Source organism: Cololabis saira, chromosome 10 (assembly GCF_033807715.1).
Source record: "Cololabis saira isolate AMF1-May2022 chromosome 10, fColSai1.1, whole genome shotgun sequence".
NCBI classification, from domain to species: Eukaryota; Metazoa; Chordata; class Actinopteri; order Beloniformes; family Belonidae; genus Cololabis; species Cololabis saira.
In genome coordinates, this window is record NC_084596.1 from 42,825,992 (window position 1) to 42,848,820 (window position 22,829).

General features: G+C 40.5%; 1 protein-coding gene across 1 annotated transcript; it reads right to left on the reverse strand.

The window, feature by feature from the left end:
• Nucleotides 1–931: 931 nt before the first annotated feature.
• Nucleotides 932–22,679, reverse strand: rgs11 (regulator of G protein signaling 11). The gene is made up of 17 exons (XM_061732981.1): nucleotides 22,580–22,679; nucleotides 22,102–22,198; nucleotides 21,561–21,611; nucleotides 18,740–18,846; nucleotides 18,435–18,486; nucleotides 16,637–16,695; nucleotides 16,427–16,503; nucleotides 16,274–16,355; nucleotides 10,680–10,748; nucleotides 8,269–8,292; nucleotides 8,125–8,186; nucleotides 6,758–6,871; nucleotides 5,484–5,599; nucleotides 4,207–4,294; nucleotides 3,988–4,126; nucleotides 2,343–2,425; nucleotides 932–1,635 (listed from the first exon to the last, which is right to left on the reverse strand). Exons 1-17 carry the CDS (start codon nucleotides 22,640–22,642, stop codon nucleotides 1,497–1,499), a joined length of 1,422 nt encoding a protein of 473 aa, XP_061588965.1. The 5' UTR covers nucleotides 22,643–22,679; the 3' UTR covers nucleotides 932–1,496.
• Nucleotides 22,680–22,829: the final 150 nt, after the last annotated feature.

Genomic DNA, 22,829 nt, shown 5'->3' on the forward strand with positions numbered 1-22,829 from the left:
CAGAAACAGCAGATCTCTTATTGTTCAGTGATGACCAGGGGCAGGTAACATGTTGGCTAACGGGACCTTCATGAGGGGTTTTACCAGTGGTGAACCGTCAGCACGACGCCGGGCCTTCACCTCATCACAGAGTAAAGAAACCATCGCAGAAAAAAGCAACGGTACAATGAATTGTCACTCTCGTCCTCCGCCATTTAACTCCGTCTCTCAACCGCTCTCACCACTCTGCAGAGATTTGATGTTGGGACTTCATGAAGGCCTACAAGCTTTTGTTTTATTCCCGCCCACTTGAAATCAAACCGTGATTGGTGGATTTGCCCATCACTCAAGTCCTAACCAATGAAGGAGCAGCTAACCCGGGCCTTAATAGAGACAGACCATTCTGATTGGATAACAGGTTTTCAGGACTTGAACTTGACAGGAAACTTAATTTTAGAACATAGATGAGAGAAAATCTGTTAAATATATTGTATTAAATTAAATTATATTTTTTTCATTGAATACTTTATTATTATCATCATCATTATTATTATTACATTTATTATTATTTTAATTTTTTTTAGGCCTTCTCTGAAGGAGTAGAAAGGGTTCAACGCAACACCATCTGCTGTTATTACACTTTATTGGGATGAAACATGCTCGAGCAAAACTAACGGCGACAACAATCAGGTGTGCAGCTCTGGGGGGGACAGGGAGGACCATGACGCTGAAGCTCAATGTCTTTCCCTCCAAAACATCCCCACAAAAACATGCTCACAAGGAACAAACGTTCTACTCATGCCATCGGATGGGATTGATACGGAAGAGTATTAGGGCCAGGCAGGAGAAAAAATATTTGAGAAGGGAAGGTTTTTTTTTATTATGCACTTCGAGAAAAAAGTCAAAATGTCGAGATTAATGTTGAAATACAATTTCAAGAATAAAGTCGAAATTTTGACTTTTTTCTCAAAATTTCGACTTTTTTCTCGAAATTGTACTTCAACATTAAGCTCAACATTTTGACTTTTTTCTCAACATTTCGACTTTTTTCTCGAGATTGTTCTTCAACATTAATCTCGACATTTTGACTTTTTGCTCGACATTTCGACTTTTTTCTCCTCATACACCATCGCAAGCCACTCTGATGGATGCACCGTCACAACTCATGTCTCACCGTATATGTTCATTTAAGGGATTGTTTCATCTAGTCCTAAAACAGAACCAACATTAATCTCGACTTTTTTCTTGAAGTGCATAATGAAAAAAAAATCTTCCTCCTCTAAAATATTATTTGTATTTTTCTCCTGCCTGGCCCTAACACTCTTCCGTAGTTTGATCATGTGGAGAAGGTCCTAAAGACCAGAACCCCCCCTCCAGGAGACTTGACGCCGGAACTCTATTTCTGCTTACGAAGGTCAGGCTCTGACACACGAGCACAACTAAAGCACAGGAGAGCTCTGGGAGGGTTGCTATGGTGACCAACAGAGACAGAGGAGAGTGCAGTGGCCGGGTCTCCGTCAGGCGTGGGATCCGGCTGCAGAGTTGGCCCCTGCTGGCCCCGCCCCCTCCTCTGCCGTGGCCGTGGCCTGAGCCGGGGGCGTGGCCTGAGCCGGCGAGGGGCTGGAGTGACGCTGACGCCTCATGAAGGGGAACACGCTGGGAGGAAGAGAGGGGGTGAAATTCAGACGAATCAGCCATGTTTTCATGTGAGGTACGGAAGATTATTAGGGCCAGGAAGGAGAAAAATAAAAATAATATTTTAGAGGAGGAAGATTTTTTTTTCATTATGCACTTTGAGAAAAAAGTCAAAATGTCGAGAAAAAAGTTGAAATATCAAGATTAATGTTGAAGTACAATTTCGAGAAAAAAGTCGAAATGTCGAGGTTAATGTTGAAAAGAAATTTCGTGAATGAAGTCGAAATTTCGCAGTTTTTCTCAACATTTCAACTTTATTCACGAAATTTCAAATTAATCAAGATTAATGTTGAAGTACAATTTCGAGAAAAAAGTCGAAATGTCGAGAAAAAAGTCGAAATTTCGTGAATAAAGTCGAAAGTTCGCCTTTTTTCTCAACATTTCAACTTTATCCACGAAATTTCGACTTAATCGAGATTAATGTTGAAGTACAATTTCGAGAAAAAAGTCGAAATTTCATGAATAAAGTTGAAATGTTGAGAAAAAAGGCGAAATTTCGACTTTATTCACGAAATTTCTTTTCAACATTAATCTTGACATTTCAACTTTTTTCTCGACATTTTGACTTTTTTCTCAAAGTGCACAATAAAAAAAATCTTCTCCTCTCAAATATTTTTCCTCCTGCCTGCTCTAACACTCTTCCGTGGTGAGAGAGAGCGAGGCGTCACCTCTTCTTGGTTTCCTGGGGGACCACGGCTTTGGCCAGCATGTTCTTGTACAGGTCAGACTTCAGATACCTGGGATAGGAGTCCTGGACACGCAGACACATGCACACGTTACACATGCATGCACATCTAAGCATCAGGATCTGTGCACATTATTGATGAACAGATTTATTGATTAACAGATGTATGTAGTCAAGATTGATTCCAAGAGTCTCTCTGGTGTAATAATGCTGATTATTGATCTTTCACACACCCACTATAAACCTATTTCATGTTCTTCCCTGTCATTACAAATACACTTGTAAAACTAGATGTAAGAACTTTTTGTTGTAGTTAGATTGTTATCCACAGTGATTAAGACCATGGAAGCAGACGACAGATTAACAAATTTGTAGAAAAATCTTTCATTAATATTGATCAAAGTCAGCAACTGCCCCTACTGGCCACACAGAGAAGCAACAGGTCAAAGGTGAAAGAGCTGCACAGTTGCAGCAGAGTTGTTTCCATCATCCTACTGTCAGCCTGGCAGGTTTTTACCATCTATGGTTTTTAATCTGAAATGGAGTAAATTCAGCTACAAGAGCGGCCTGGGGTTGATTTACACTTAATATTTAAAGTGATATAGTACTACGTGTGATACTGAGTGTCATCTACAGTGTAGGCTACTAAAAGAAACAAAATAATCAAATAGATCATTTATAAACCATTTACTGTTAACACGTTGTCTACTTTATTTTTGGTTTTAAATAAACTGCAACAGCAATGTGCAACAACAAAATACTACAAAAACTAGAACTATAATTAAAATTACTCAACTTAGATAAACAGTACCTTGTCAATATGTGTGTTTATGTAAAAATATAGATTTTTTTAACTCTTTGGGCCCCCCTAGTGGTCACAGGTTCGCTTATGCCTTGCTCTGGCTGGGATGTAACAAATAACTCATCTGACTAACCATTCAAAAAAGAAATCATGGAACTTTACTAATTAGGGCCCAAGCACTTACAGTGCGAAGGCCCTATTGTATCTGCAGGAGTTTTTTTGTTTTTTTTATCCTCGTTTTTCTTCTTCTTGACGTACATGCACGAAAATCGCTACACCCCTGTATCATGTCGCAACTTAAAGAAAAGTCTCCTGGCGCCATGGCCGAAACCCAACAGGAAGTCGGCCATTTTCAATAAATAGTGTAATTTTGGTGCAATTTATGCCATTTCTTCGGCAGTTAATGCGGCCCGAACCGTAACGTGCACCCAGGTGTGTTATACATCAAAATGTGCGTCTCCATCCTGCGACTACGTGCATTACTTTTCTCAGTCAAAAGCGTTACCGTGGCAACGATAGATGCCAAAAAGCGCGCCCCCCCTTCATCTGATTGGTCCATATCTGATAGTTCCTACTTTCTGCCATAACTTTTGAATGGTTTGATATAGAGAGTCGGGGCTGGTGTCATCTGCTAAATGTCCAGGTCTGAAAAATCTACATGCAACTCATACAAGCTTCCACTGCAGCCTGAACGTGCACAAGGGTGCGAGGGCCCGTTCATCGCTGCTTGCAGCTTTAATTATTATCATTATTACTATTATTATAGTTATTATTAGGGTCTCAAAAGGTTGAGAGCGAGCATGCGGAACGGCTCCAAGCAGCAGACCTTCTTCATCAGGAAGTAGATGTGCATCTGTGCATCGTCCATGACGAAGCGGTGCGGCCGCCGGATGCCGTCCAACGTCTTATCCATGGTCTTACTGTCGATGTTGACCCAGTGGGTGGCTCCGGGGGCCAGGAAGTTCCTGTTTCACACAGGGAAGGAGCCGTGGTGAGGGGTGGGCCGGGGGAAAGCCCCCCCCCCCCCCCACTGTGGCACACTCACCTGTACACCTCCTCCACCTTCTCCACGATCTTGGAGCTTTCTCCGTGTCTGATGTCCTCACACGCCTGCCAGAAGTACAGGTTCTCCGCTGGGAGCAGAGGAGCACACCCACACTGAGGTTCGGACAACAATGATGCAGGAAAAAGTGACGACGGAGGAGAGACATTTATAGCACGGAGGCCTCTGTGGAGAACGCCGGCTCTTGGCAGTGCTTCATGCAGCACGCCTGCTTGAATGAACTAATCCCAGTTTTTCCTTTTGCTCTGCCTTCCTGTCTTCTATTCCTCCCATACTCACCACTCTTCTCGGAGTCTTCTCTTCTAGCTTGTGAAATTAAAATGTCAGTTATCAGTTATCACTTTATTAGATAAGAAAATGAACTTCTCAACACTAAAAGGACTGAAAATCCATTGAACTTCCCCTATTATCATTATTAGGGCCCGAGCACTGACAGTGCGAAGGCCCTATTGTATCTGTAGGAGTTGTTTTAGTTTTTTTTGTCATCCTGGTTTTTCTTCCGACGAAAAGAGGGACTTTTTGCCCCCCTAAAAGTGCCCCAAAAGTCACCAAATTTTGCACCAAGCCAGGCCTGGCAAAAAAAATGTGATATTTAATGGTTTGCATTAATGGGCGTGGCCTAACGGCTCAACAGCGCCCCCTAGAAAACTTTGTGCCTCAAGCCCCACGATACGGTTTGACGTACATGCACGAAAATCGGTACACACCTGTATCATGTTGCAACTTAAAGAAAAGTCTCTTGGAAACTGAACAGGAAGTCGGCCATTTTGAATTCATCGTGTAATTTTGGCGAAATTTATGCCATTTCTTCGGCAGTTAATACGGCCCGAACCGTAACGTGCACCCAGGTGTGTTATACATCAAAATGTGCGTCTCCATCCTGCGACGATGCACATTACTTTTCTCAGTCAAAAGCGTTACCGTGGCGACGCTAGACGCCAAAAAGCGCGCCCCCCCTTCATCTGATTGGTATATTTGATAGTTCCTGCTTTCTGCTATAACTTTTGAATGGTTTGACATAAAGACTCGTGGGTGGTGTCATCGGACTCGGTTTTGAGTCATTGACTTTTTTGGTGAAAATTGCATGCACGAGGGCCCGTTCATCACTGCTTTCAGTTTTAATTAGTGTTATTATTGTGATAGTCTGCACCATGTGAGTGGATTTAACTTGATAAAAAGAAGTTCCTCTTATCATATCATCTCATCTCAGTCGTACCTTGTGTTTTGCACGATATATGGTTTTGGTCACTCTTCCTTACCGCTGAACTCTTTCTCCACGTAGGTCATGAACTCCCGCCTCCCCATGACGTCACCGAGGAGCTCCATGAAGCTGAAGCTCCAACGCTCCACCCGCAGACGCGTGGGGATGGGCACGCTGCAGGAGGAAAGGCAGAAACAAGCTTAAAGCAGTCCATTCTGGCACATTCTTCCCATAATGCCAGTTTTAAATCTTCCCCAACGTTGTGATCTATAGGGACCTTGTTCGACCATTGAAGCCCTGATTTTGTATCATTGTGCAAATAGAAAGTTATTTTTTTCTATAAATCCCCTTTAAAGGCGTTGCTGCTGAATACTGAAGGAAGAATATTCACCATTAACCTAAAAACTGTAATAACTTATCACCAGCATCTCTGACATCACAGTCCGTCACCTGTTCCACCTCAAAGAAAGATGGGATCAGAATGGTCTTCACACGAGAACTTTGCCTGGACCGCAAATGGATTTATTTATTCTTTATTTCATTCATTAAAAGAAAAACAAAACAGTTCAATATAATTACAACAACTCTCTTTCCTTGAATGAAAGGGAACAGAAAGAAGACTAAGCTTATTTTATCTGTCCCTTTTTCCTAAGAAATCAAATTTCAATTAATGTAATAATAAAGAAACAAATGACAAATTACGCAATAAAAAAAAACACTTTGCAATAAACCTAATTTTTAAAAAAAAGAAAAAAAAGCTACAACAAAGTTATAAAATAGCTGTCGTCAAACTGATAGTCGTATTCTTTTTTGATTCAAAGAAAAAAAATATGACAATGGTGCTAAAAAGAGAGAGAGAAAAAAAAGAAAACCCACCTAACTTAACAATTATCATGATATTTCCTCTTCAAACTGGCTTTTATTCTTTTTAATGTAATGTTCGATTTGCATTCTTTGGCTTCTGTATCCAGATTCTTCCATAAACTGATACCTTTTACAGAAACACAACCTTCCATTAATTTTGTCCTGAATTTAGTTCTTTTAAAGATCTCTGTTCCTTTTAAGTTATACTTATTTCCTCTTTTTTCAATTTTTTTCTCTATATTGATTGGCAAAGTTTTCTTATGAGCTTTCCACATAATTTGCAGAATTCTGTGGTTCCACTAATTCAAGAAATTTCAACAGTTTTAACTGAAGGAATAATGGATTTGAAGGATGACTATATTGTTTTCTACTAATTATTCATATGGCTTTTGTTGTAAAATGGTCATAAATAAGCTGGGCATCAGAATAAAAGAGGCGTGAGCAGGGAAGTGAGGCGTCTCCACTCACGATTCAGCGTTCATGGTCCAGTGTGCAGCATCGTCAGAGATCCAGGGGTTGCTGGGAAGGCAGCCTTGCATAATGGGGTCCTGGTTCAGGTACTGCTCGCTGAACTTCACAAACCTGCACGAGTCCAGAGGAATGCACACGCACAAAAAAACCCACACACATTATTGTATTAGTGCAGCAGATTATAACGCTTAATGGCCACTAATTTGTGCTTGCCCCGGGATGCTTCCATTAGTGGTTCTTACACCGGAAGCTCTGAGCTCCGCTTGCATCGGTGTGTATGTACAGAAGAGTATTAGGGCCAGGCAGGAGAGAAATAAAAATAATATTTTAGAGGAGGAAGATTCTTTTTTCATTATGCACTTCGAGAAAAAAGTCTAAATGTCGAGAAAAAAGTCGAAATGTCGAGATTAATGTTGAAGTGCAATTTCGAGAAAAAAGTCGAAATGTTTAGAAAAAAGTCAAAATGTCGAGAAAAAAGTCGAAATGATGAGAATAATGTTGAAATACAATTTCGAGAAAAAAGTCGAAATGTCAAGATTAATATTGAAGTGCAATTTCAAGTTTATTCACGGAATTTCGACTTTATTAGGCCCCGAGCACTGACAGTGCGAAGGCCCTATTGTATCCGTAGGAATTGTTTTTATCCTCGTTTTTCTTCCGATGAAATGAGGGCCTTTTTGCCCCCCTAAACGTGCCCCAAAAGTCACCAAATTTTGCACGCAAGCCAGGCAACAGCGCCCCCTAGAAAACTTTGTGCCTCAAGCCTCCCAGTACGGTTTGACGTACATGCACGAAAATCGGTACACACCTGTATCATGTCGCAACTTAAAGAAAAGTCTCTTGGCGCAGGTGTGTTATACATTAAAATGTGCGTCTCCATCCTGCGACGATGCGCATTATTTTTATCAGTCAAAAGCGTTACCGTGGCGACGATAGACGCCAAAAAGCGCACCCCCCCTTCATCTGATTGGTCCATATTTGATAGTTCCTATTTTCTGCCATAACTTTTGAATGGTTTGATATAGAGAGTCATGGTGGTGTCATCGGACTTAGTTTTGAGTCCTTGACTTTTATTGGTGAAAATTGCACGCGCGAGGGCCCGTTCATCGCTGCTTGCAGCTTTAATTCTTGAAATTGTATTTCAACATTAATCTCGACATTTCAACTTTTTTCTCAACATTTTGACTTTTTTCTTGAAGCACACAATAAAAAAAATCGTATTTATTATTTTTTCTCCTGCATGGCCCTAATACTCTTCCGTACGCATGTGTGTGCACGTTTGCAGGAAAGCAAAGACTCTGCTTCAGTAAATGGCACATCCATTAGGCCTGTGTGCATGTGAGCTCTCATCCGCGTGCACGTACCCTTCCAGGCAGATGGACGACTTCACACGGTTTCTTCCAAGTGCACGTCTACAGGCATCAATCTGGACACAAAGAGCCACATGCTCGTAAGAATGCGGTGCACACTAATGCACGGGTCAACGTTGCACTGGAAGCATATTTTACCTCTCTTTTGTAGTAGTCACTGTTCTACTTCTGCAAGAGAGGAAGACACAGCTGTTACACACTGACTCCAGCATCAACACAACACAGCTCCATGTATCTTCAGCACTGTAGGGGCGTTCAACTCTGCTTTTTTTTAAATATGTTGCAGAACTGCAAAACAGAATTGACTCTAACAAATTAAAAGCAGCTGCTGAGAAGGAAAAAAACACATTTCTTGAGTTCCTATTTTCTGGAAACAGGTATACACGAGTGTCACTAATTTAGGGTAATACAACTTAAAATGAGCTACTCGTTCTAACATTTCTGGTAGGGCTGGGGATCAATTCAAATGTCAAGAATCGATCCGATTCCGATTCTTAAGATTCAGAATCGATTATCAAGATTTGATTTGATCGTATTCGATTCGATCCTGATATTGATTTGGGTTAGTTTTATGAAAAAACTGTTTTTTGAGCTGTTGCATGAATTATATGACTGTGTAGTTCTGCAACATATTAATACTGGTATTATATTGAGATTCAACAGCAAGTATTGCAGCTAATGATGCTGTAAGGACCAATCAGCTCCCAGAATGCTGATAGAACTGCTTTCAGAAACATCGTGTGGGCAGAATTATCAAACGGATCCAGGGAGGAAACAGAGGACAAATGAAATCGGTTTTATTCCGTTTTAATTTTTATTTTATTTATTTTTTTGGTCTATTTCGGTTTTTAATTAACATTTTATGCAAATGTAACTGAAAACTTTAATGTTTTCATACCTTTAAACATATTTAAAGGCAAAAACATGGCACCAGTTATTCTGGTGTCCAACAAAACATTCCTTTTCATGGGCATAAACAAAAAAATACCAAAAGTTGTAATGTAATGGTGAAAAAAAAAAATCGATCTTTAGACATACAAGTCGATTTTTAGGAATTAATATGAGAATCGATTTAGAATCAGAAAAATCTGTTGCGTCCAGAGTGGATTTGTTTTCAATTGTAATTGTAATTTATTTATTTCAAAACAGGGACAGTGCACAATAAGACATTAATCTTGTACAAGAGAGTATGCATTGTGCCAGGTTGTAGCAGCTTGCTATTTTCCACCTGTAGTCCCTGGGCAGGTTGATGGAATACTTCATAAAAATTAGTATAGAAAAAGAAAAAATAAGTAAGAGAGCAGAACAAAGCAAAGAGACAATAGATTAAATAGAAACATGGAAGCAGATTCAACAGAGCATGGGATCTGATGTTGGCACTCAGATTTAAAGCTAGACCGCCTCCCCACACACACACACACACACACACACACACACACACACACACACACACACACACACACACACACACACACACACACACACACACACACACACACACACACACACACACACACACACACACACACACACACACACACACACACAGCACACAGCACACAGCACACTTCATAAATGTACACAGACTTGTCTTGACAGTAACCAACGCTTGGCAAGATGTGAGAAGGTGTGGGGACTTGTATATGAAATAATGTCTGTTGGCAGAGTTTTCCATTGAGTCATTGCAATACAGGAGAATAATGACTTCCCAAATGCAGTTTTGCGTTGGGGTCGACTACACTCCCCCCTAGTAACAGATCTGGTTGTTCGCGTTGACTTCTCAGAGCTGAGAGTAACTTTTTCAAGGGGGGAGCTGCAGCATTATGGATCATTTTAAAAAGTAAGCAGACATTTGAGTGCTTTATCAGATTCTCAAAGTTTAAAATTTAATATTTGTTGAGTATATACGGAAGAGTATTAGGGCCAGGCAGGAGAAAAATAAAAATAAGATTTTAGAGGAGAAAGATTTTTTTTTTATCATGCACTTCGAGAAAAAAGTCGAAATGTCGAGATTAATGTTGAAATACAATTTCAAGAAAAAAGTCGAAATAGTTGAGAAAAAGGTCAAAATTTTGTGAATAAAGTTGAAATGTTGAGAAAAAGGCGAAATTTCTACTTTATTCTTGAAATTGTACTTCAACATTAATCTCGACATCTCAACTTTTTTCTCGACATTTCAACTTTTAGTTGTATATGACATGAGTATATGACAGTGATGGTAGCGACATGGTTTTTTATCATAGATTTTTAGGGCACCTTTGTGTCATGATTCAAGTGGTTTTAGAACTGTTTTATTTGACAGAGTCCAGCTTGTAATACAATATAAAAAATGAGGTATAATCATAGCATTCAGATACATACTGGAGGCCTCAACTGTGAGTGAACCCTGATTCATCAACATCTTCTCGTTAACACACTGCAGCGCACTTGTTCACTTACTTTGAAACAATCCAAGAAGCGGAAAAGAAGGAAAGAAAGGGATGATTTAGACAGCGGCTGTGCCGTGAACAGCTTCAGTGAGGGCGTGGAGGAAGAGAGGAGTCACTGACCAGGGTCACCATGGACGTGAAGGAGTTGGGACGCTCCAGACCCGTGTCCAGCATGTCCTGCACCCCCGGCTGGAAGAGACACAGTTAAAGTCAGGCCATGTGTGTCTATGCCAGTGTTGTGCATGAACAAGTTCAAATGAATGCGTTCATTGAACACATTCATTTCTGTGAGAATGTTGAACTGAACGCAACATATTTGCAAATAAAGAACTTGAACGTGAACTTGTTCATTCTGCAGATCATGAACTGGAATTTGAACTGTTCAGATTATGTGAGTTTCAGCTTCACTGTTTACGTCCAATTATTACAGAATACATTTCAGCAGCGGGCGGCGAACACGACGACTTCACACTACATTACCCACAATGCAGTGCACACACTAGCATAGCAACGGGCACCAGCTCCATGGCAACGGCGGCCCGAGCCGAGTGCATCTTTACATGACCAATGAAGAGAGAGACGTTGCAGACGCAGCGTCAGCGAGACATCAGATGATGATCCGCTTATCATTATCCGGGGGAATTTTACACATCGTCTCCCAAAGAGTCCGATTGTAAAAATCGAACCTTTCTATGCAAATTATGTCAACCTGCGCTGAGAAATGTTGAAGAATATTACAAAGTCCAGTTCAAGAGTCCGCTGTGTGATGAGAGATTTTATTCTAGCCGGCGTTCAGCAGACAGATACAGACAGTGTCTTGTTCGGTGGGCTGACACCGAGTGAAATTGAAACAAGCTTTTTATACAAGAAGTTAAAGCAAGAATACACAAATCAGGCGAGAGACAAAAAGTAATTTACAGTCGGATGTGACTCGGGCCAAATGTCATTATCAGACATTTGTCATGACTGTCACAGACCTCCAAATCACCCCATAGGGTGCTCTCGTTGATTCAAATCTGTTTGAACCAACTTCCGAGGTGTCGGGATCTGCATGGGGGTAGGGGGCTGAAGCTACCCCAAAGGTGTTGGGTCCTAGTTCAAAGCCCTGCAGGAGGTAGGACTGGGCAACCTGCCCCTGCAGGGGGCCAAGCTGCTTCATCAGAAAACAAGTCCGAGCGTCTGCCTCAATTTAAAATTTGAAACGTCATGTGGAGTTAAAGTATCCGTCCAGTGTGAGAAAATATCTGCGAGTCCTTGATAATCAAACAAAGTGATCAGGAAAGACCAAGAAGACCCAACAACCCCAAACGACCCCAGTCCCACTGCTGCACCTTCAGGGGGTTGATTTCCCAGCAATAGGTAGATAAACTGATAATGGACTTCATTGTTGGACATTTACAGCCTCTGAGTGAAGTTGAAAAGCCACTAGGACAATACATGATTGTATACAGTGAACACAGTTTTAAGATAGGGGGGCGTTTCATTTGTAGTTCTCAATGTGAACTATTCATTTTTAAACTATGTGAACTGAACTTTGAACTAGTTCATGAGAAGTAGGAACTTGCACATCACTGGTCTATGCAAAGTGCCTGTTTGTCTGAAGAGCGTGCACGTGAGCACTTAACCTTCCTTGCGCTTTCCGCCTCACTAACTCTGACTTTTATTCCCCGGTTTCTTCCTCTTTTTCCCAGCCCTCGTCCCTAATTCATGAGGCCAACGGTACGTGGAGTCTTCCGTGCACGTCCCCTGTCGCCCTTGCACGTCTGCCTCTCCCCACCGCACCCCCATGCACTTTGCATCGTTCCTTTCACCCCCCCCCCCCAGAACTTCCCTCTGCGTGGACGCGTCTCTCGGACTCTAGGCTTTCTTCCCCTCTGCCACCTCCCCCTCTCACTGCTGCTGCTGTCGGCTGAGGTTTATACGGGATGGTGAATATTTCATGCAGGAGCCAGAAGGAACGGGGAGAGAACATTAGAGGGGCCTCTGACTGTTGATATACTGGGATGCAGTTTCCAGTATTTGCATAGTTCTGCAAAACTGACAGTACAGCTGTCACACTACACTGAAGTATAACGTGATATGATTTATGATAAAGCGCCGGTGATGCAGAGGCCTACATCTAAGTTTGGAGAGATTCCCACCAGAAAAGCCATTCACCCATCGTTCACCCACCATTCATCCATCGTTCATCCACCGCTCACCCATCGTTCACCCACCATTCACCCATCGTTCATCCACCATTCACCCATCCTTCATCCACCGTTCACCCACCGTTCAGCCATCGTTCATCCACCGTTCACCCACCGTTCGGCCATCGTTCACCCATCGTTCACCCATCGTTCACCCACCGTTCGCCCATCGTTTGCCCATCGTTCGCCCACCGTTCACCCATCGTTCATCCACCGTTCATCCATCGTTCACCCATCGTTCATCCACCGTTCACCCATCGTTCACCCATCCTTCACGCATCGTTCATCCATCGTTCACCCATCCTTCATCCATCATTCACCCATCCTTCATCCTTCATTCACCCACCGTTCATCCACCGCTCATCCATCCTTCATCCATCGTTCACCCATCATTCATCAATTGTTCACCCACCGTTCACCCATCATTCACGCATCGTTCATCCATCGTTCACCCATCCTTCATCCATCATTCACCCATCCTTCATCCATCATTCACCCACCGTTCATCCACCGTTCATCCATCCTTCATCCATCGTTCACCCGTCCTTCATCCATCATTCACCCATCGTTCATCCATCCTTCACCCATCATTTTAATGTCCTTCTGTATGTACGCAAGTCCGAGATTCCAGGAGGATCTCTGCGCAACCTAACACCACCCTCAGGTGAAAAATGCTTCATCCAAAAAAAGACAAACCAGAAGGAAAACTGAGCAGCACTGAATATGAAGTCCAGTGCAGCAAGAAGAGCCTGTCTCTAGACCTTTATGTGAAAGAAGGGAAGCAACAACTACACAAATACACGACAGGAGAGAGGCTTCTCCTCCGGTCAAGACTCAGTGGTCCGGCTCCAGCTCCAGGATAAGGGACGTTCTTCTACAATATGTGCAGCAATGTCCACATTCTGGATAGATGAGACAGGGTTGAAAGAGGAAGGAAATAAACATAAATGAAGATGAAACAGAAGACGTTTGCTCATCCAGAGTTCCACGGACACGCCTGTGTGGCAGAAGCCAAGCGTCATGAGGTGGGTGTCGCTGGCTGCGGTTGATCAGACTGGATTACTTCTCATCGGGATCCCCAGCAAGAGTCTCCAGAGGCTCCAATACATCCAAAAGTCTGCAGCTAGGATCCTGATGAGAGTGCGGAAACACGACCATATCACCCCCACTCTTCACTCCACTGGCTTCCTGTCTCCACCAGGGTTGAATATAAGGTCTCCCTCCTCACTCACCAGTGTCCATGGAAATGCTCCCCCCTACCTCAAAGAACTACTCTTCCCACAACCCACTACACGCTCCCTCCGCTCTTCTCACACTAACCGCCTCCATGTTCCCAGGACCAGACTCTGCACCCATGGGTGACAGGGCTTTTAGTGTCGCTGCCCCACGTCTCTGGAATGCCCTCCCTGACAACCTAAGGGCACCACAAACCACGGACAATTTTAAAAGCGGACTAAAAACCTTTCTTTTTAGCAAAGCATTTTATCACTTAACAATGCTGGGTTTTTTTCCCCTAGTTGCTGTTTTTAAATTGTTTTATTCTCTTTTCTGCTATGTCTTGACTTTTTATCCCTTTTATCTCTTATCTTGATTTTATTATTTCTGTTTCCTTTTAATTATCAAACTGTAACCCTTTGAGATTTTCAGTACTGCTGCGTTTCTATTCAACTTTTGAAAAAGTGATGACGCTAAAAATGATATCTGATTTGGCAGCCGTTATGAGCAGTTCTGAACCTTTGTGGAAATGGCATTTGGATGTCCTGTATAAAGAGCTGTATAGCTATAATAATCCCTGTAGTGCATCAGTTAGCTATAGGGCTTGGTCGCCAAGTTGCATTCTGGGACACGGCGGCCATGTTGGCGGCCTTGTGAGTGTAAACAAACAGCAGTGTAGTAGCAGTGTGGTAGCACCAAGTGAACAGACGGAACGCAAAAATTTTTTTATAAAATGCCGTAAAGGAACTGAAATTTACCGGGATACCTTAAACAAGGAAGCCAGGGACCGGAATATGGAGAAAATAATGATTATTAAGGGTTTGGATCCATATGAAATCCCTACTAAAGAGTGGAGCTCCGACAAGGACTTACTGCCACAGTTCTACACAACCGACTTCGGCTACCTTGTTTGTGGTGTGAGCTCCTACACTTCGGGGCAGTTCCGTTGTTATAAGTCGTTGGAGCCTCATGTGCAATTCACAAATGGATGGGTGCAGGTGCAGCGGTGAAAAGTTAAACCGTTAGCGATCTTTTCCCCACGTCTGTTATGTGTGGAGCTGTTACACCCCACAACACAGCAACGGCTTACCATGGTTTACAGAATAACGGAAAGTAACTATTACAAGTAAGACACAACAAAGAGGGAGCACATCTGTACACAGTGCGCAGTGGTTCGAAGAGCAGCTCAGGTAGCCTCCAACATGGCCGCTCCGCCTAGTGATGACGTCAAGACGACCAAGCCCAATTGTGTCTGTGTCTCTCCTCTCTCTGTTCTTCATTCTCTCTGTCTGTTTTCTCTTTTCCTGCTCTGCCCAGTCTGGCCTCCGGCAGGAGATCCCCCCTTATGATCCAGGTCCTGGTCCAGGTTTCTTCCCCCTTAAAGGGGAGTTTTTCTTGCCACTGTTTGGCTTAAAGTTTTTCTCCCACTAGGGGAGTTTTTACCTGCCATTGTTTATGTAATAACTGCTCAGGGGTTTATGTTCTGGGTCTCTGGAAAGATCCTAGAGACAACTTCTGTTGTAATAGACGCTAAATAAATAAAATTGAATTGAATTGAATACTGCTGTAGCGCAGGGGTCTTCAACCTTTTTTAGCCCAGGGACCCCTTGGATGAGAGAAAAATAGAGCAGAGACCCCCGCTTGTAATTCTTATTTTTCCTTTTTTTTTACCTGTCAAGTTTTAATAACTTATAATAACTTTTGGGTGTGTTTTATTCTGCTTATATCACCTTATTAACCAATTCCTGACTGGGTTATTAGCTACATGTGTTTACGGTTGATGAAACTTTGTCCTCGTCAGACGTGGAAGGAGTAACGTTAGGCCGAGCTGTAACGTTACAATCTCCAGCTTTAGGCTTCGTTATTGCCACAAATGTATCCATCAGGTCTAACTAGCGTTAAATATGAAATAGCGGAGTCAATTTCGCAACACATTTTCTTCTCTTAAACAGCTAGCTAGCTTGTTTTTCCGCTCTAAAGTTGACATTAGTCACATGACACACGTCATGGGAATCATTTATGTAGAGTTGTAGACTAAATAGTTACTGTCAAAGTAGATTATTATCGCCTGTTAATGGAGTTTTCTCAATCATATATATATATATATATATATATATATATATATATATATATATTTTTTTTTTTTTTTTTTTTTTTTTAAATTCTCACAAATTATTTTGGTTAAAATTGCCTTTATTTCTTTTTAAGTTGGAGGACCCTGCAGGACCTCTGCGCCCCCCCTAGGGGGGGCGCAGAGGTCCCGGTTGAAGACCCCTGCTGTAGCGTATGGTGAGCTGGTGCTGAACGTACCGGGGGTTTGTTGATGAGCCAGTACGCCTGCTCCTGACACTCCAGGACGATGCGGTCGGCCTTCCGCCTCTGTTTGGATGCTCTGAACAGAAATAAACCCTGTAAGCTGCTGTGTTTCACTGTGTGTCGGTGTGTGCGTGCGCTGGAGTGTACCGGAGCTGCTCTCTGGCTTGCATCACCACAAAGTCCCAGGTGTGGTTGATCCTCTTGTGCAGCAGACTGTACCTTTCCTAAAATGGAAAAAAAGGGGGGATGAGCAGGAGAGATGACACAGGCCTTCTGCACCAATCTCCTTCTTACATAATTCATCATGCACGCACTTTCTCAGACTTATACAAATAGAAATATACATCTTTTGCTCACCTTTTCATATTCCATCAGTTCTCCTTGTTTTCTTATGTTCTTTTTTGCCAAATAAATAGCTGGAAAAAAGAAGTGAGACACTAAACTGAAGTGGGGACATTTGAGCCCTGCCTGGTATCGTGTTTCACCTGACCAGCTTAAATCCTGCTTCTAATGTGGGAGTTCTCCCGCCAGAGGACGTGCATCTTTAAGTGCAATCAGTTTACATGTTTCTGCCCCAGCATCACAAGTGTGCAGCGCTGCTTAAAGCAAAAAAAAGCATCAAAAAAGAAAAAAGCAAAGCATCACAAAGCATCCTTCTCATCCAGGCATCCATAGATGTTACTTTACATATATCATATCTGATCTATTGTGTTGAAATTTGGGGTAATACGTACAAGAGCACCTTACAAAGTATATGCACATTGCAAAAAAGAGAAGTAAGGATAATAAATCATGCTGGGTATCTCCATCACACCAATCCTCTATTCCTTAAATTACAGATTTGGAAATTTATGGATTTAGTGAAAATTAGAACAGCAATAATAATGTTCAAAGCACAAAATAATGCACTGCCTGAAACTATTCAAAAAATGTTTCAAGATAAAGAAGGAAAATATCATCTAAGAGGTAAAACTAAATTTTAAACAACCTTGTGTACGTACTACTCTTAAAAGCATGTGCTTATCAGTCTGTGGGCGAACTGTGGGGGAATTATACAGTTTAAAAACACATACAAGAAAACTATTCTTGACAAATATAAAAATAAGGACCTCTAAAGAACTCAATTTACCTTCTGTATGTATTTCTTTTATTATTATTCAGTTCCTTATGTGATACATCATATACGATACAAATGTAACTACCTGCATTCATGGCTGGGTCATCAAAGAAGTGACTGGAAATTACATTTATGAGTTTAGGATGTTGTAGGAGGCTAGTTTAATTATGCCTTGATCTTTGTTTATTAATTGTTTGTGTTGTATTTATCTATTTTTTTGTTATTATTTTATTTTATTTTAATTTTTTACTTTTTATATTTTCTATGGCATATTGTGAGGAAGGGAAAGGATTAAATAAGCGTTCTGCTTCCTCTCAAACACATTATTTTGCTGTTGTTCTTTATTTCTGGATGAGACTGTTAAATAGTTTTGCTTTTTTGATATTTTGACGCTTTTAATTTGATGGTGATTTGTTTGAAGGTAAAGCACGGCCACAATTATATGTGTATGTATGTATATATATATATATATATATATATATATATATATATATATGTATATATATATATCTGTGTGTGTGTGTGTGTGTGTGTGTGTGTGTGTGTGTGTGTGTGTGTGTGTGTGTGTAAGTAGATATACATATAGAGCAGATGGAGTTAATATAGAGATAGTATGGTGTAAATAAGTACATTTATATAAATATTTATATGGGCATGTGTCTACAAATATATAGAAATATTCAACTATGTGTATGTATAGGTAAGTGTGTGAGTATAATTATAATATAGTTAGTTATAAATATGTGTTAATAAATGTAGGATTCCTACTCCTTTTTGCACATGTAAAAGATATTAAGTGTTAAAGTATTTGTTTTCTTATCTTCTCTTTAATTGTTGTTTTTACATGTACAAAATCAAATCATATTAAATCAAAGCCAACAATAAAAGAATAAAACAATAAAATATGTGTTGCTGATGTCTAAACATTTTTGCAGACTAGTTGGGGTACAACACACTTTTTTTTTCAACCAAAAACAGAAAAGAACAGATATAACCATCTTTTTTTTTCCGTGGCTCTCCTACTGAGACCGCCCTCACCATAGTCCAGCTCGGAGGCGGGCCACCGCGTACTCGTCCAGAAGTAGGGAGTCTGGCAAAAGCACACACGGTTTATTTTTGACAGAAATGAATTTCAATACGGATGATGGAAAGAAAAAAAACACCCAGGCAGAGTGTGGCAGATGGAAGAGGGATTACTGTAGGAAGTGGGCTAATGGAGTGAGAGGGGAAGAGGGTGGCTCACCCTGATGGAGAGAAAGTGACAGTATGTTGGGCGGTAGGTGGGAGATGGGCAGGTTTCTACATGCAGGTGGAAGCAGACGCCACACGGTGGCTCATCTGACCTGAAAGCGGTAGGGCGTCTCATCAGGCCGGAGCACCAGGGAGCGCGGCTCTTTGAGAGGGTAAATATATCCATATCTCACCAGCATGCCGCCGACGTGCAGCGCCTCTGTTGGACAGCACAGAAGAATGTATTATTGAAATATACAAAACAACAGGTATACAGTAACAAACAGCACAATGTTGACACTACATAAAAGTATATCAATTTCATCAGGGGTAGTTATACAGGACTGTCTCAGAAAATTAGAATATTGTGATAAAGTCCTTTATTTTCTGTAATGCAATTAAAAAAAAAAAATGTCATACATTCTGGATTCATTACAAATCAACTGAAATATTGCAAGCCTTTTATTATTTTAATATTGCTGATTATGGCTTACAGTTTAAGATTAAGGTTCCCAGAATAGTATAATTTTTTGAGATAGGATATTTGAGTTTTCTTAAACTGTAAGCCATAATCAGCAATATTAAAATAATAAAAGGCTTGCAATATTTCAGTTGATTTGTAATGAATCCAGAATGTATGACATTTTTGTTTTTTTAATTGCATTACAAAAAATCACAATATTGAAATTTTCTGAGACAGCCCTGTATATATTAAATAAAAGTAAGTCATTACAAGAGATGGTTTAAGAAAAAAAATAAATAAATAACTAAATAATACATAAATCGAGAGTACAAAAAATAAATAAATAAATAAATCAAACACCGGTTTCAGGAAAAAAACTTTCATAATGGCTCAATAAGGTATTACTTTTTTGTTATTTAACAAAATAAGAGTTTTAAACAAAGAGTTAAGTTCCAGGAGAAAAGGAGCAATCTTAGGTAGTGATTTTGCGAATATTTGTTTGGGAATAAAACATTTTGCATATAGGATAACAAAGTTTATCAGGTATTCAAGAGCATGATCTTCTGAGTTAACATAATAGCAAATAACATCTTTAAGGATAAGAGAGTAAGTAGATTTAGCAGCATCGAAAACATAAGATTCAACATCATTCCAAAACTTTTTAGAGATATCACGATAAAAAAACAGATGTGAAATTGTTTCAGTAATAGGTTACAAAAGTACAGGAATCATCAACATCAGTAAATTTAGAAACAATACTACTAACTGGGTATATATTATGCAGTATTTTAAAATGTACTTCTTTAGCCTCATTAGATATGCAATATTTATGGGGTAGAAGCCAAGCTCTTCTCGATGATAATGTAATACTATGCATTATAATTACTTCTATTAGTACATACATACATAGTAGCACAACTTAAAGGAGCTGTATGTAAGAGCAATAATAAAACGAATCATAAAATGACCCCGATATGTCAACAGACATTTAAAAATCATGTTCATTTCAAATACTTATGTCACTGACAACAGCACTCAAGCCAAGATATTCCAGTTTAAAAAGAGGAGTTGCAGCCCTCAACTGATGTTTATGTTGAAGCTCCACCCTCCACCTATCTCCCAATCACCAAGTCAGTATTGTTTCTGAAGCTCCACCCTCCACCTATCTCCCAATCACCAAGTCAGTATTGTTTCTGAAGCTCCACCCTCCACCTATCTCCCAATCACCAAGTCAGTATTGTTTCTGAAGCTCCACCCTCCACCTATCTCCCAATCACCAAGTCAGTATTGTTTCTGAAGCTCCACCCTCCACCTATCTCCCAATCACCAAGTCAGTATTGTTTCTGAAGCTCCACCCTCCACCTATCTCCCAATCACCAAGTCAGTATTGTTTCTGAAGCTCCACCCTCCACCTATCTCCCAATCACCAAGTCAGTATTGTTTCTGAAGCTCCACCCTCCACCTATCTCCCAATCACCAAGTCAGTATTGTTTCGGCATCCGGGTTGCCAGCTCGGCTCTAATTATGGCAGCCATGGCAGCCTACGTTCCTGCTGCATTCTGCAGCCTACCTGGCAACCTCTGGTCGGGGGGAGGAGGGGGAGGGTACACGCCGCTCAACAATATTTTGAAAGTGACTGCAGTACCAGTTTTGGACATTTCTTACAGACGGTTCCTTTAATGCTGGGCGTTTTTTTTTTGTTTTTTTTTTGCCTCGATTTGCTTTGATTTTGACTATATTTATATATACATATAATTGATTATTAAATCACTGTATTGAACAGTTATTGAAACTTGTCTTGTTATATGTAAGAATGTTAGATGTAAGAATGTATGTAAGATTAAGGGGTAGGACTCGATAAGTGGTTACTTCATTCCTACTCCGTTTCGAGCATGTTGGTGGATCCGTGAACTATTATTATATGAAGTGCTGTATATATATATATATATATATATATATATATATATACATATATATATATTCTGTTTTTTTCACTTTTTTGTACGCTTTTTTATCATGCATGTTCGAAATAAAATCTTCAAATCAAATCAGACTAGCAGCGGATGTCCCCCCCCTAGGCCTACATTTGATTGACTGTGTTAAAAATGTAAAAAATAATTAAAAAAAAACACATGCACTGCATTTTTAATCAGCTCTTGAACTGAAAGCAGCGAGTCAATCGGGGAAGTCAAAAGGGACCAGAGTGCTTCTACTTCTCTTTTTTCTCCCAGCCTCTAATTTAGCTCAGCACGGTGTTGTCCCCAGCAGGGAGCAGCTCCCCAGGGACTCTGATCAAACACACATCATCAGCAGGTGACTTCATCAAACCCGGTCCCACCGGCCTTCACACAATTCCTGTTTACTGGAAACAGCAATCCCGATAAATCACTAGCACCTCGTCTGGTGAGAAAGCACCATATCATAGCAACTCACTAACAACAACTGAAGACGAGCAAGAACAGTCCACTCACCCTCCTCACAGACGCTGTATGTTTGGGTCATCCAAATGATTATATCATGACCTGCAAGGAACAAAACACATGGGTTGGATGAATAGGAAATATGAAAAGTAGAAGCACTCCATCCTTTCCTCCTCCAAAGACTGTATTCTCTGTATTATGTATGACTGCAGGCACAAACATAGGCTGCCAAGAGTGTGTCTGCACTTGCACACGTTTCTTTTTTTTCTATTAATATACATATATACATATATATATATAATATACATATATATATATATATATATTTATTTATTTATTTATTTTTATCAAAAAATCATATATATATATTAATATTTTTAAAAACATTAAATTAAAATTAAATATATACATTTATTTTTTGTATGAATGTATATATATATATATATATATATATATATATATATATATATATATATATATATATATATATATATATATATATAACAATTATTTTTTTATTATTATTTTTATTTAAACAAAAAATTATTTATTTTTTTTAGACGTGCACACGTTCCCAAAGACACACACTCACCGGTCATGGCGTGAGGGATGACAGTGATGAGGAGCCTCTGGTTTCTCATCTTCATGCCCATGTCAGGGTCTTGCATGGCCACAATCACTTTCTCCATCTACACAGACATGCGAGCACATAAACACACATTAACATGCACTAACATGCACACACACACACACACACACACACACACACACACACACACACACACACACACACACACACACACACACACACACACACACACACACACACACACACACACACACACACACACACACACACACAGAAGATATACTTAATGTATTCCGAATAAGTAATCATTTCAGAAAAAAATGGAAGTCACATTATATGGAGTTTATCTCGTTCACTTTTTAAAAGCTTTCTCGTGCAAATGTCTGGGATCTCAGACAATTACTGCCTAATATTTAACAAAATAAAGATGAGATAAAATAAAACAAAATAAACGCCACAGCGAGGATATGTTGAGGTTTACCTTTCGAAAGCATGTCATTTGTTCGCGGTGCGACCCCCCTTTAGCCAGAGTGTTGATGGTCATGTTGCTGCTCGGGATCAGGCGACGGGACAGTCGGAGAACAGCGGAGTACAGGCGGGGGCGCGCAGCGGGGGCGCGCACAGCTGTGTCTGTGTGTGTGTGTGTGTGTGTGTGTGTGTGTGTGTGTATATATATATATATATATATATATATAGCCTGGAGGGGGCGTGCTTGTGTGTTTCAGAGAACA

Coding starts and splice junctions, on each gene's coding strand:
- rgs11 (XM_061732981.1), bottom strand. CDS start 22,642: ATGACCATCAACACTCTGGCTAAAGGGGGGTCGCACCGCGAACAAATG. Junction 22,199..22,579: donor AAATGACATGCTTTCGAAAG/GTAAACCTCAAC, acceptor ATGTCTGTGTAG/ATGGAGAAAGTGATTGTGGC. Junction 10,749..16,273: donor GGCTCATCAACAAACCCCCG/GTACGTTCAGCA, acceptor TGTCTCTTCCAG/CCGGGGGTGCAGGACATGCT.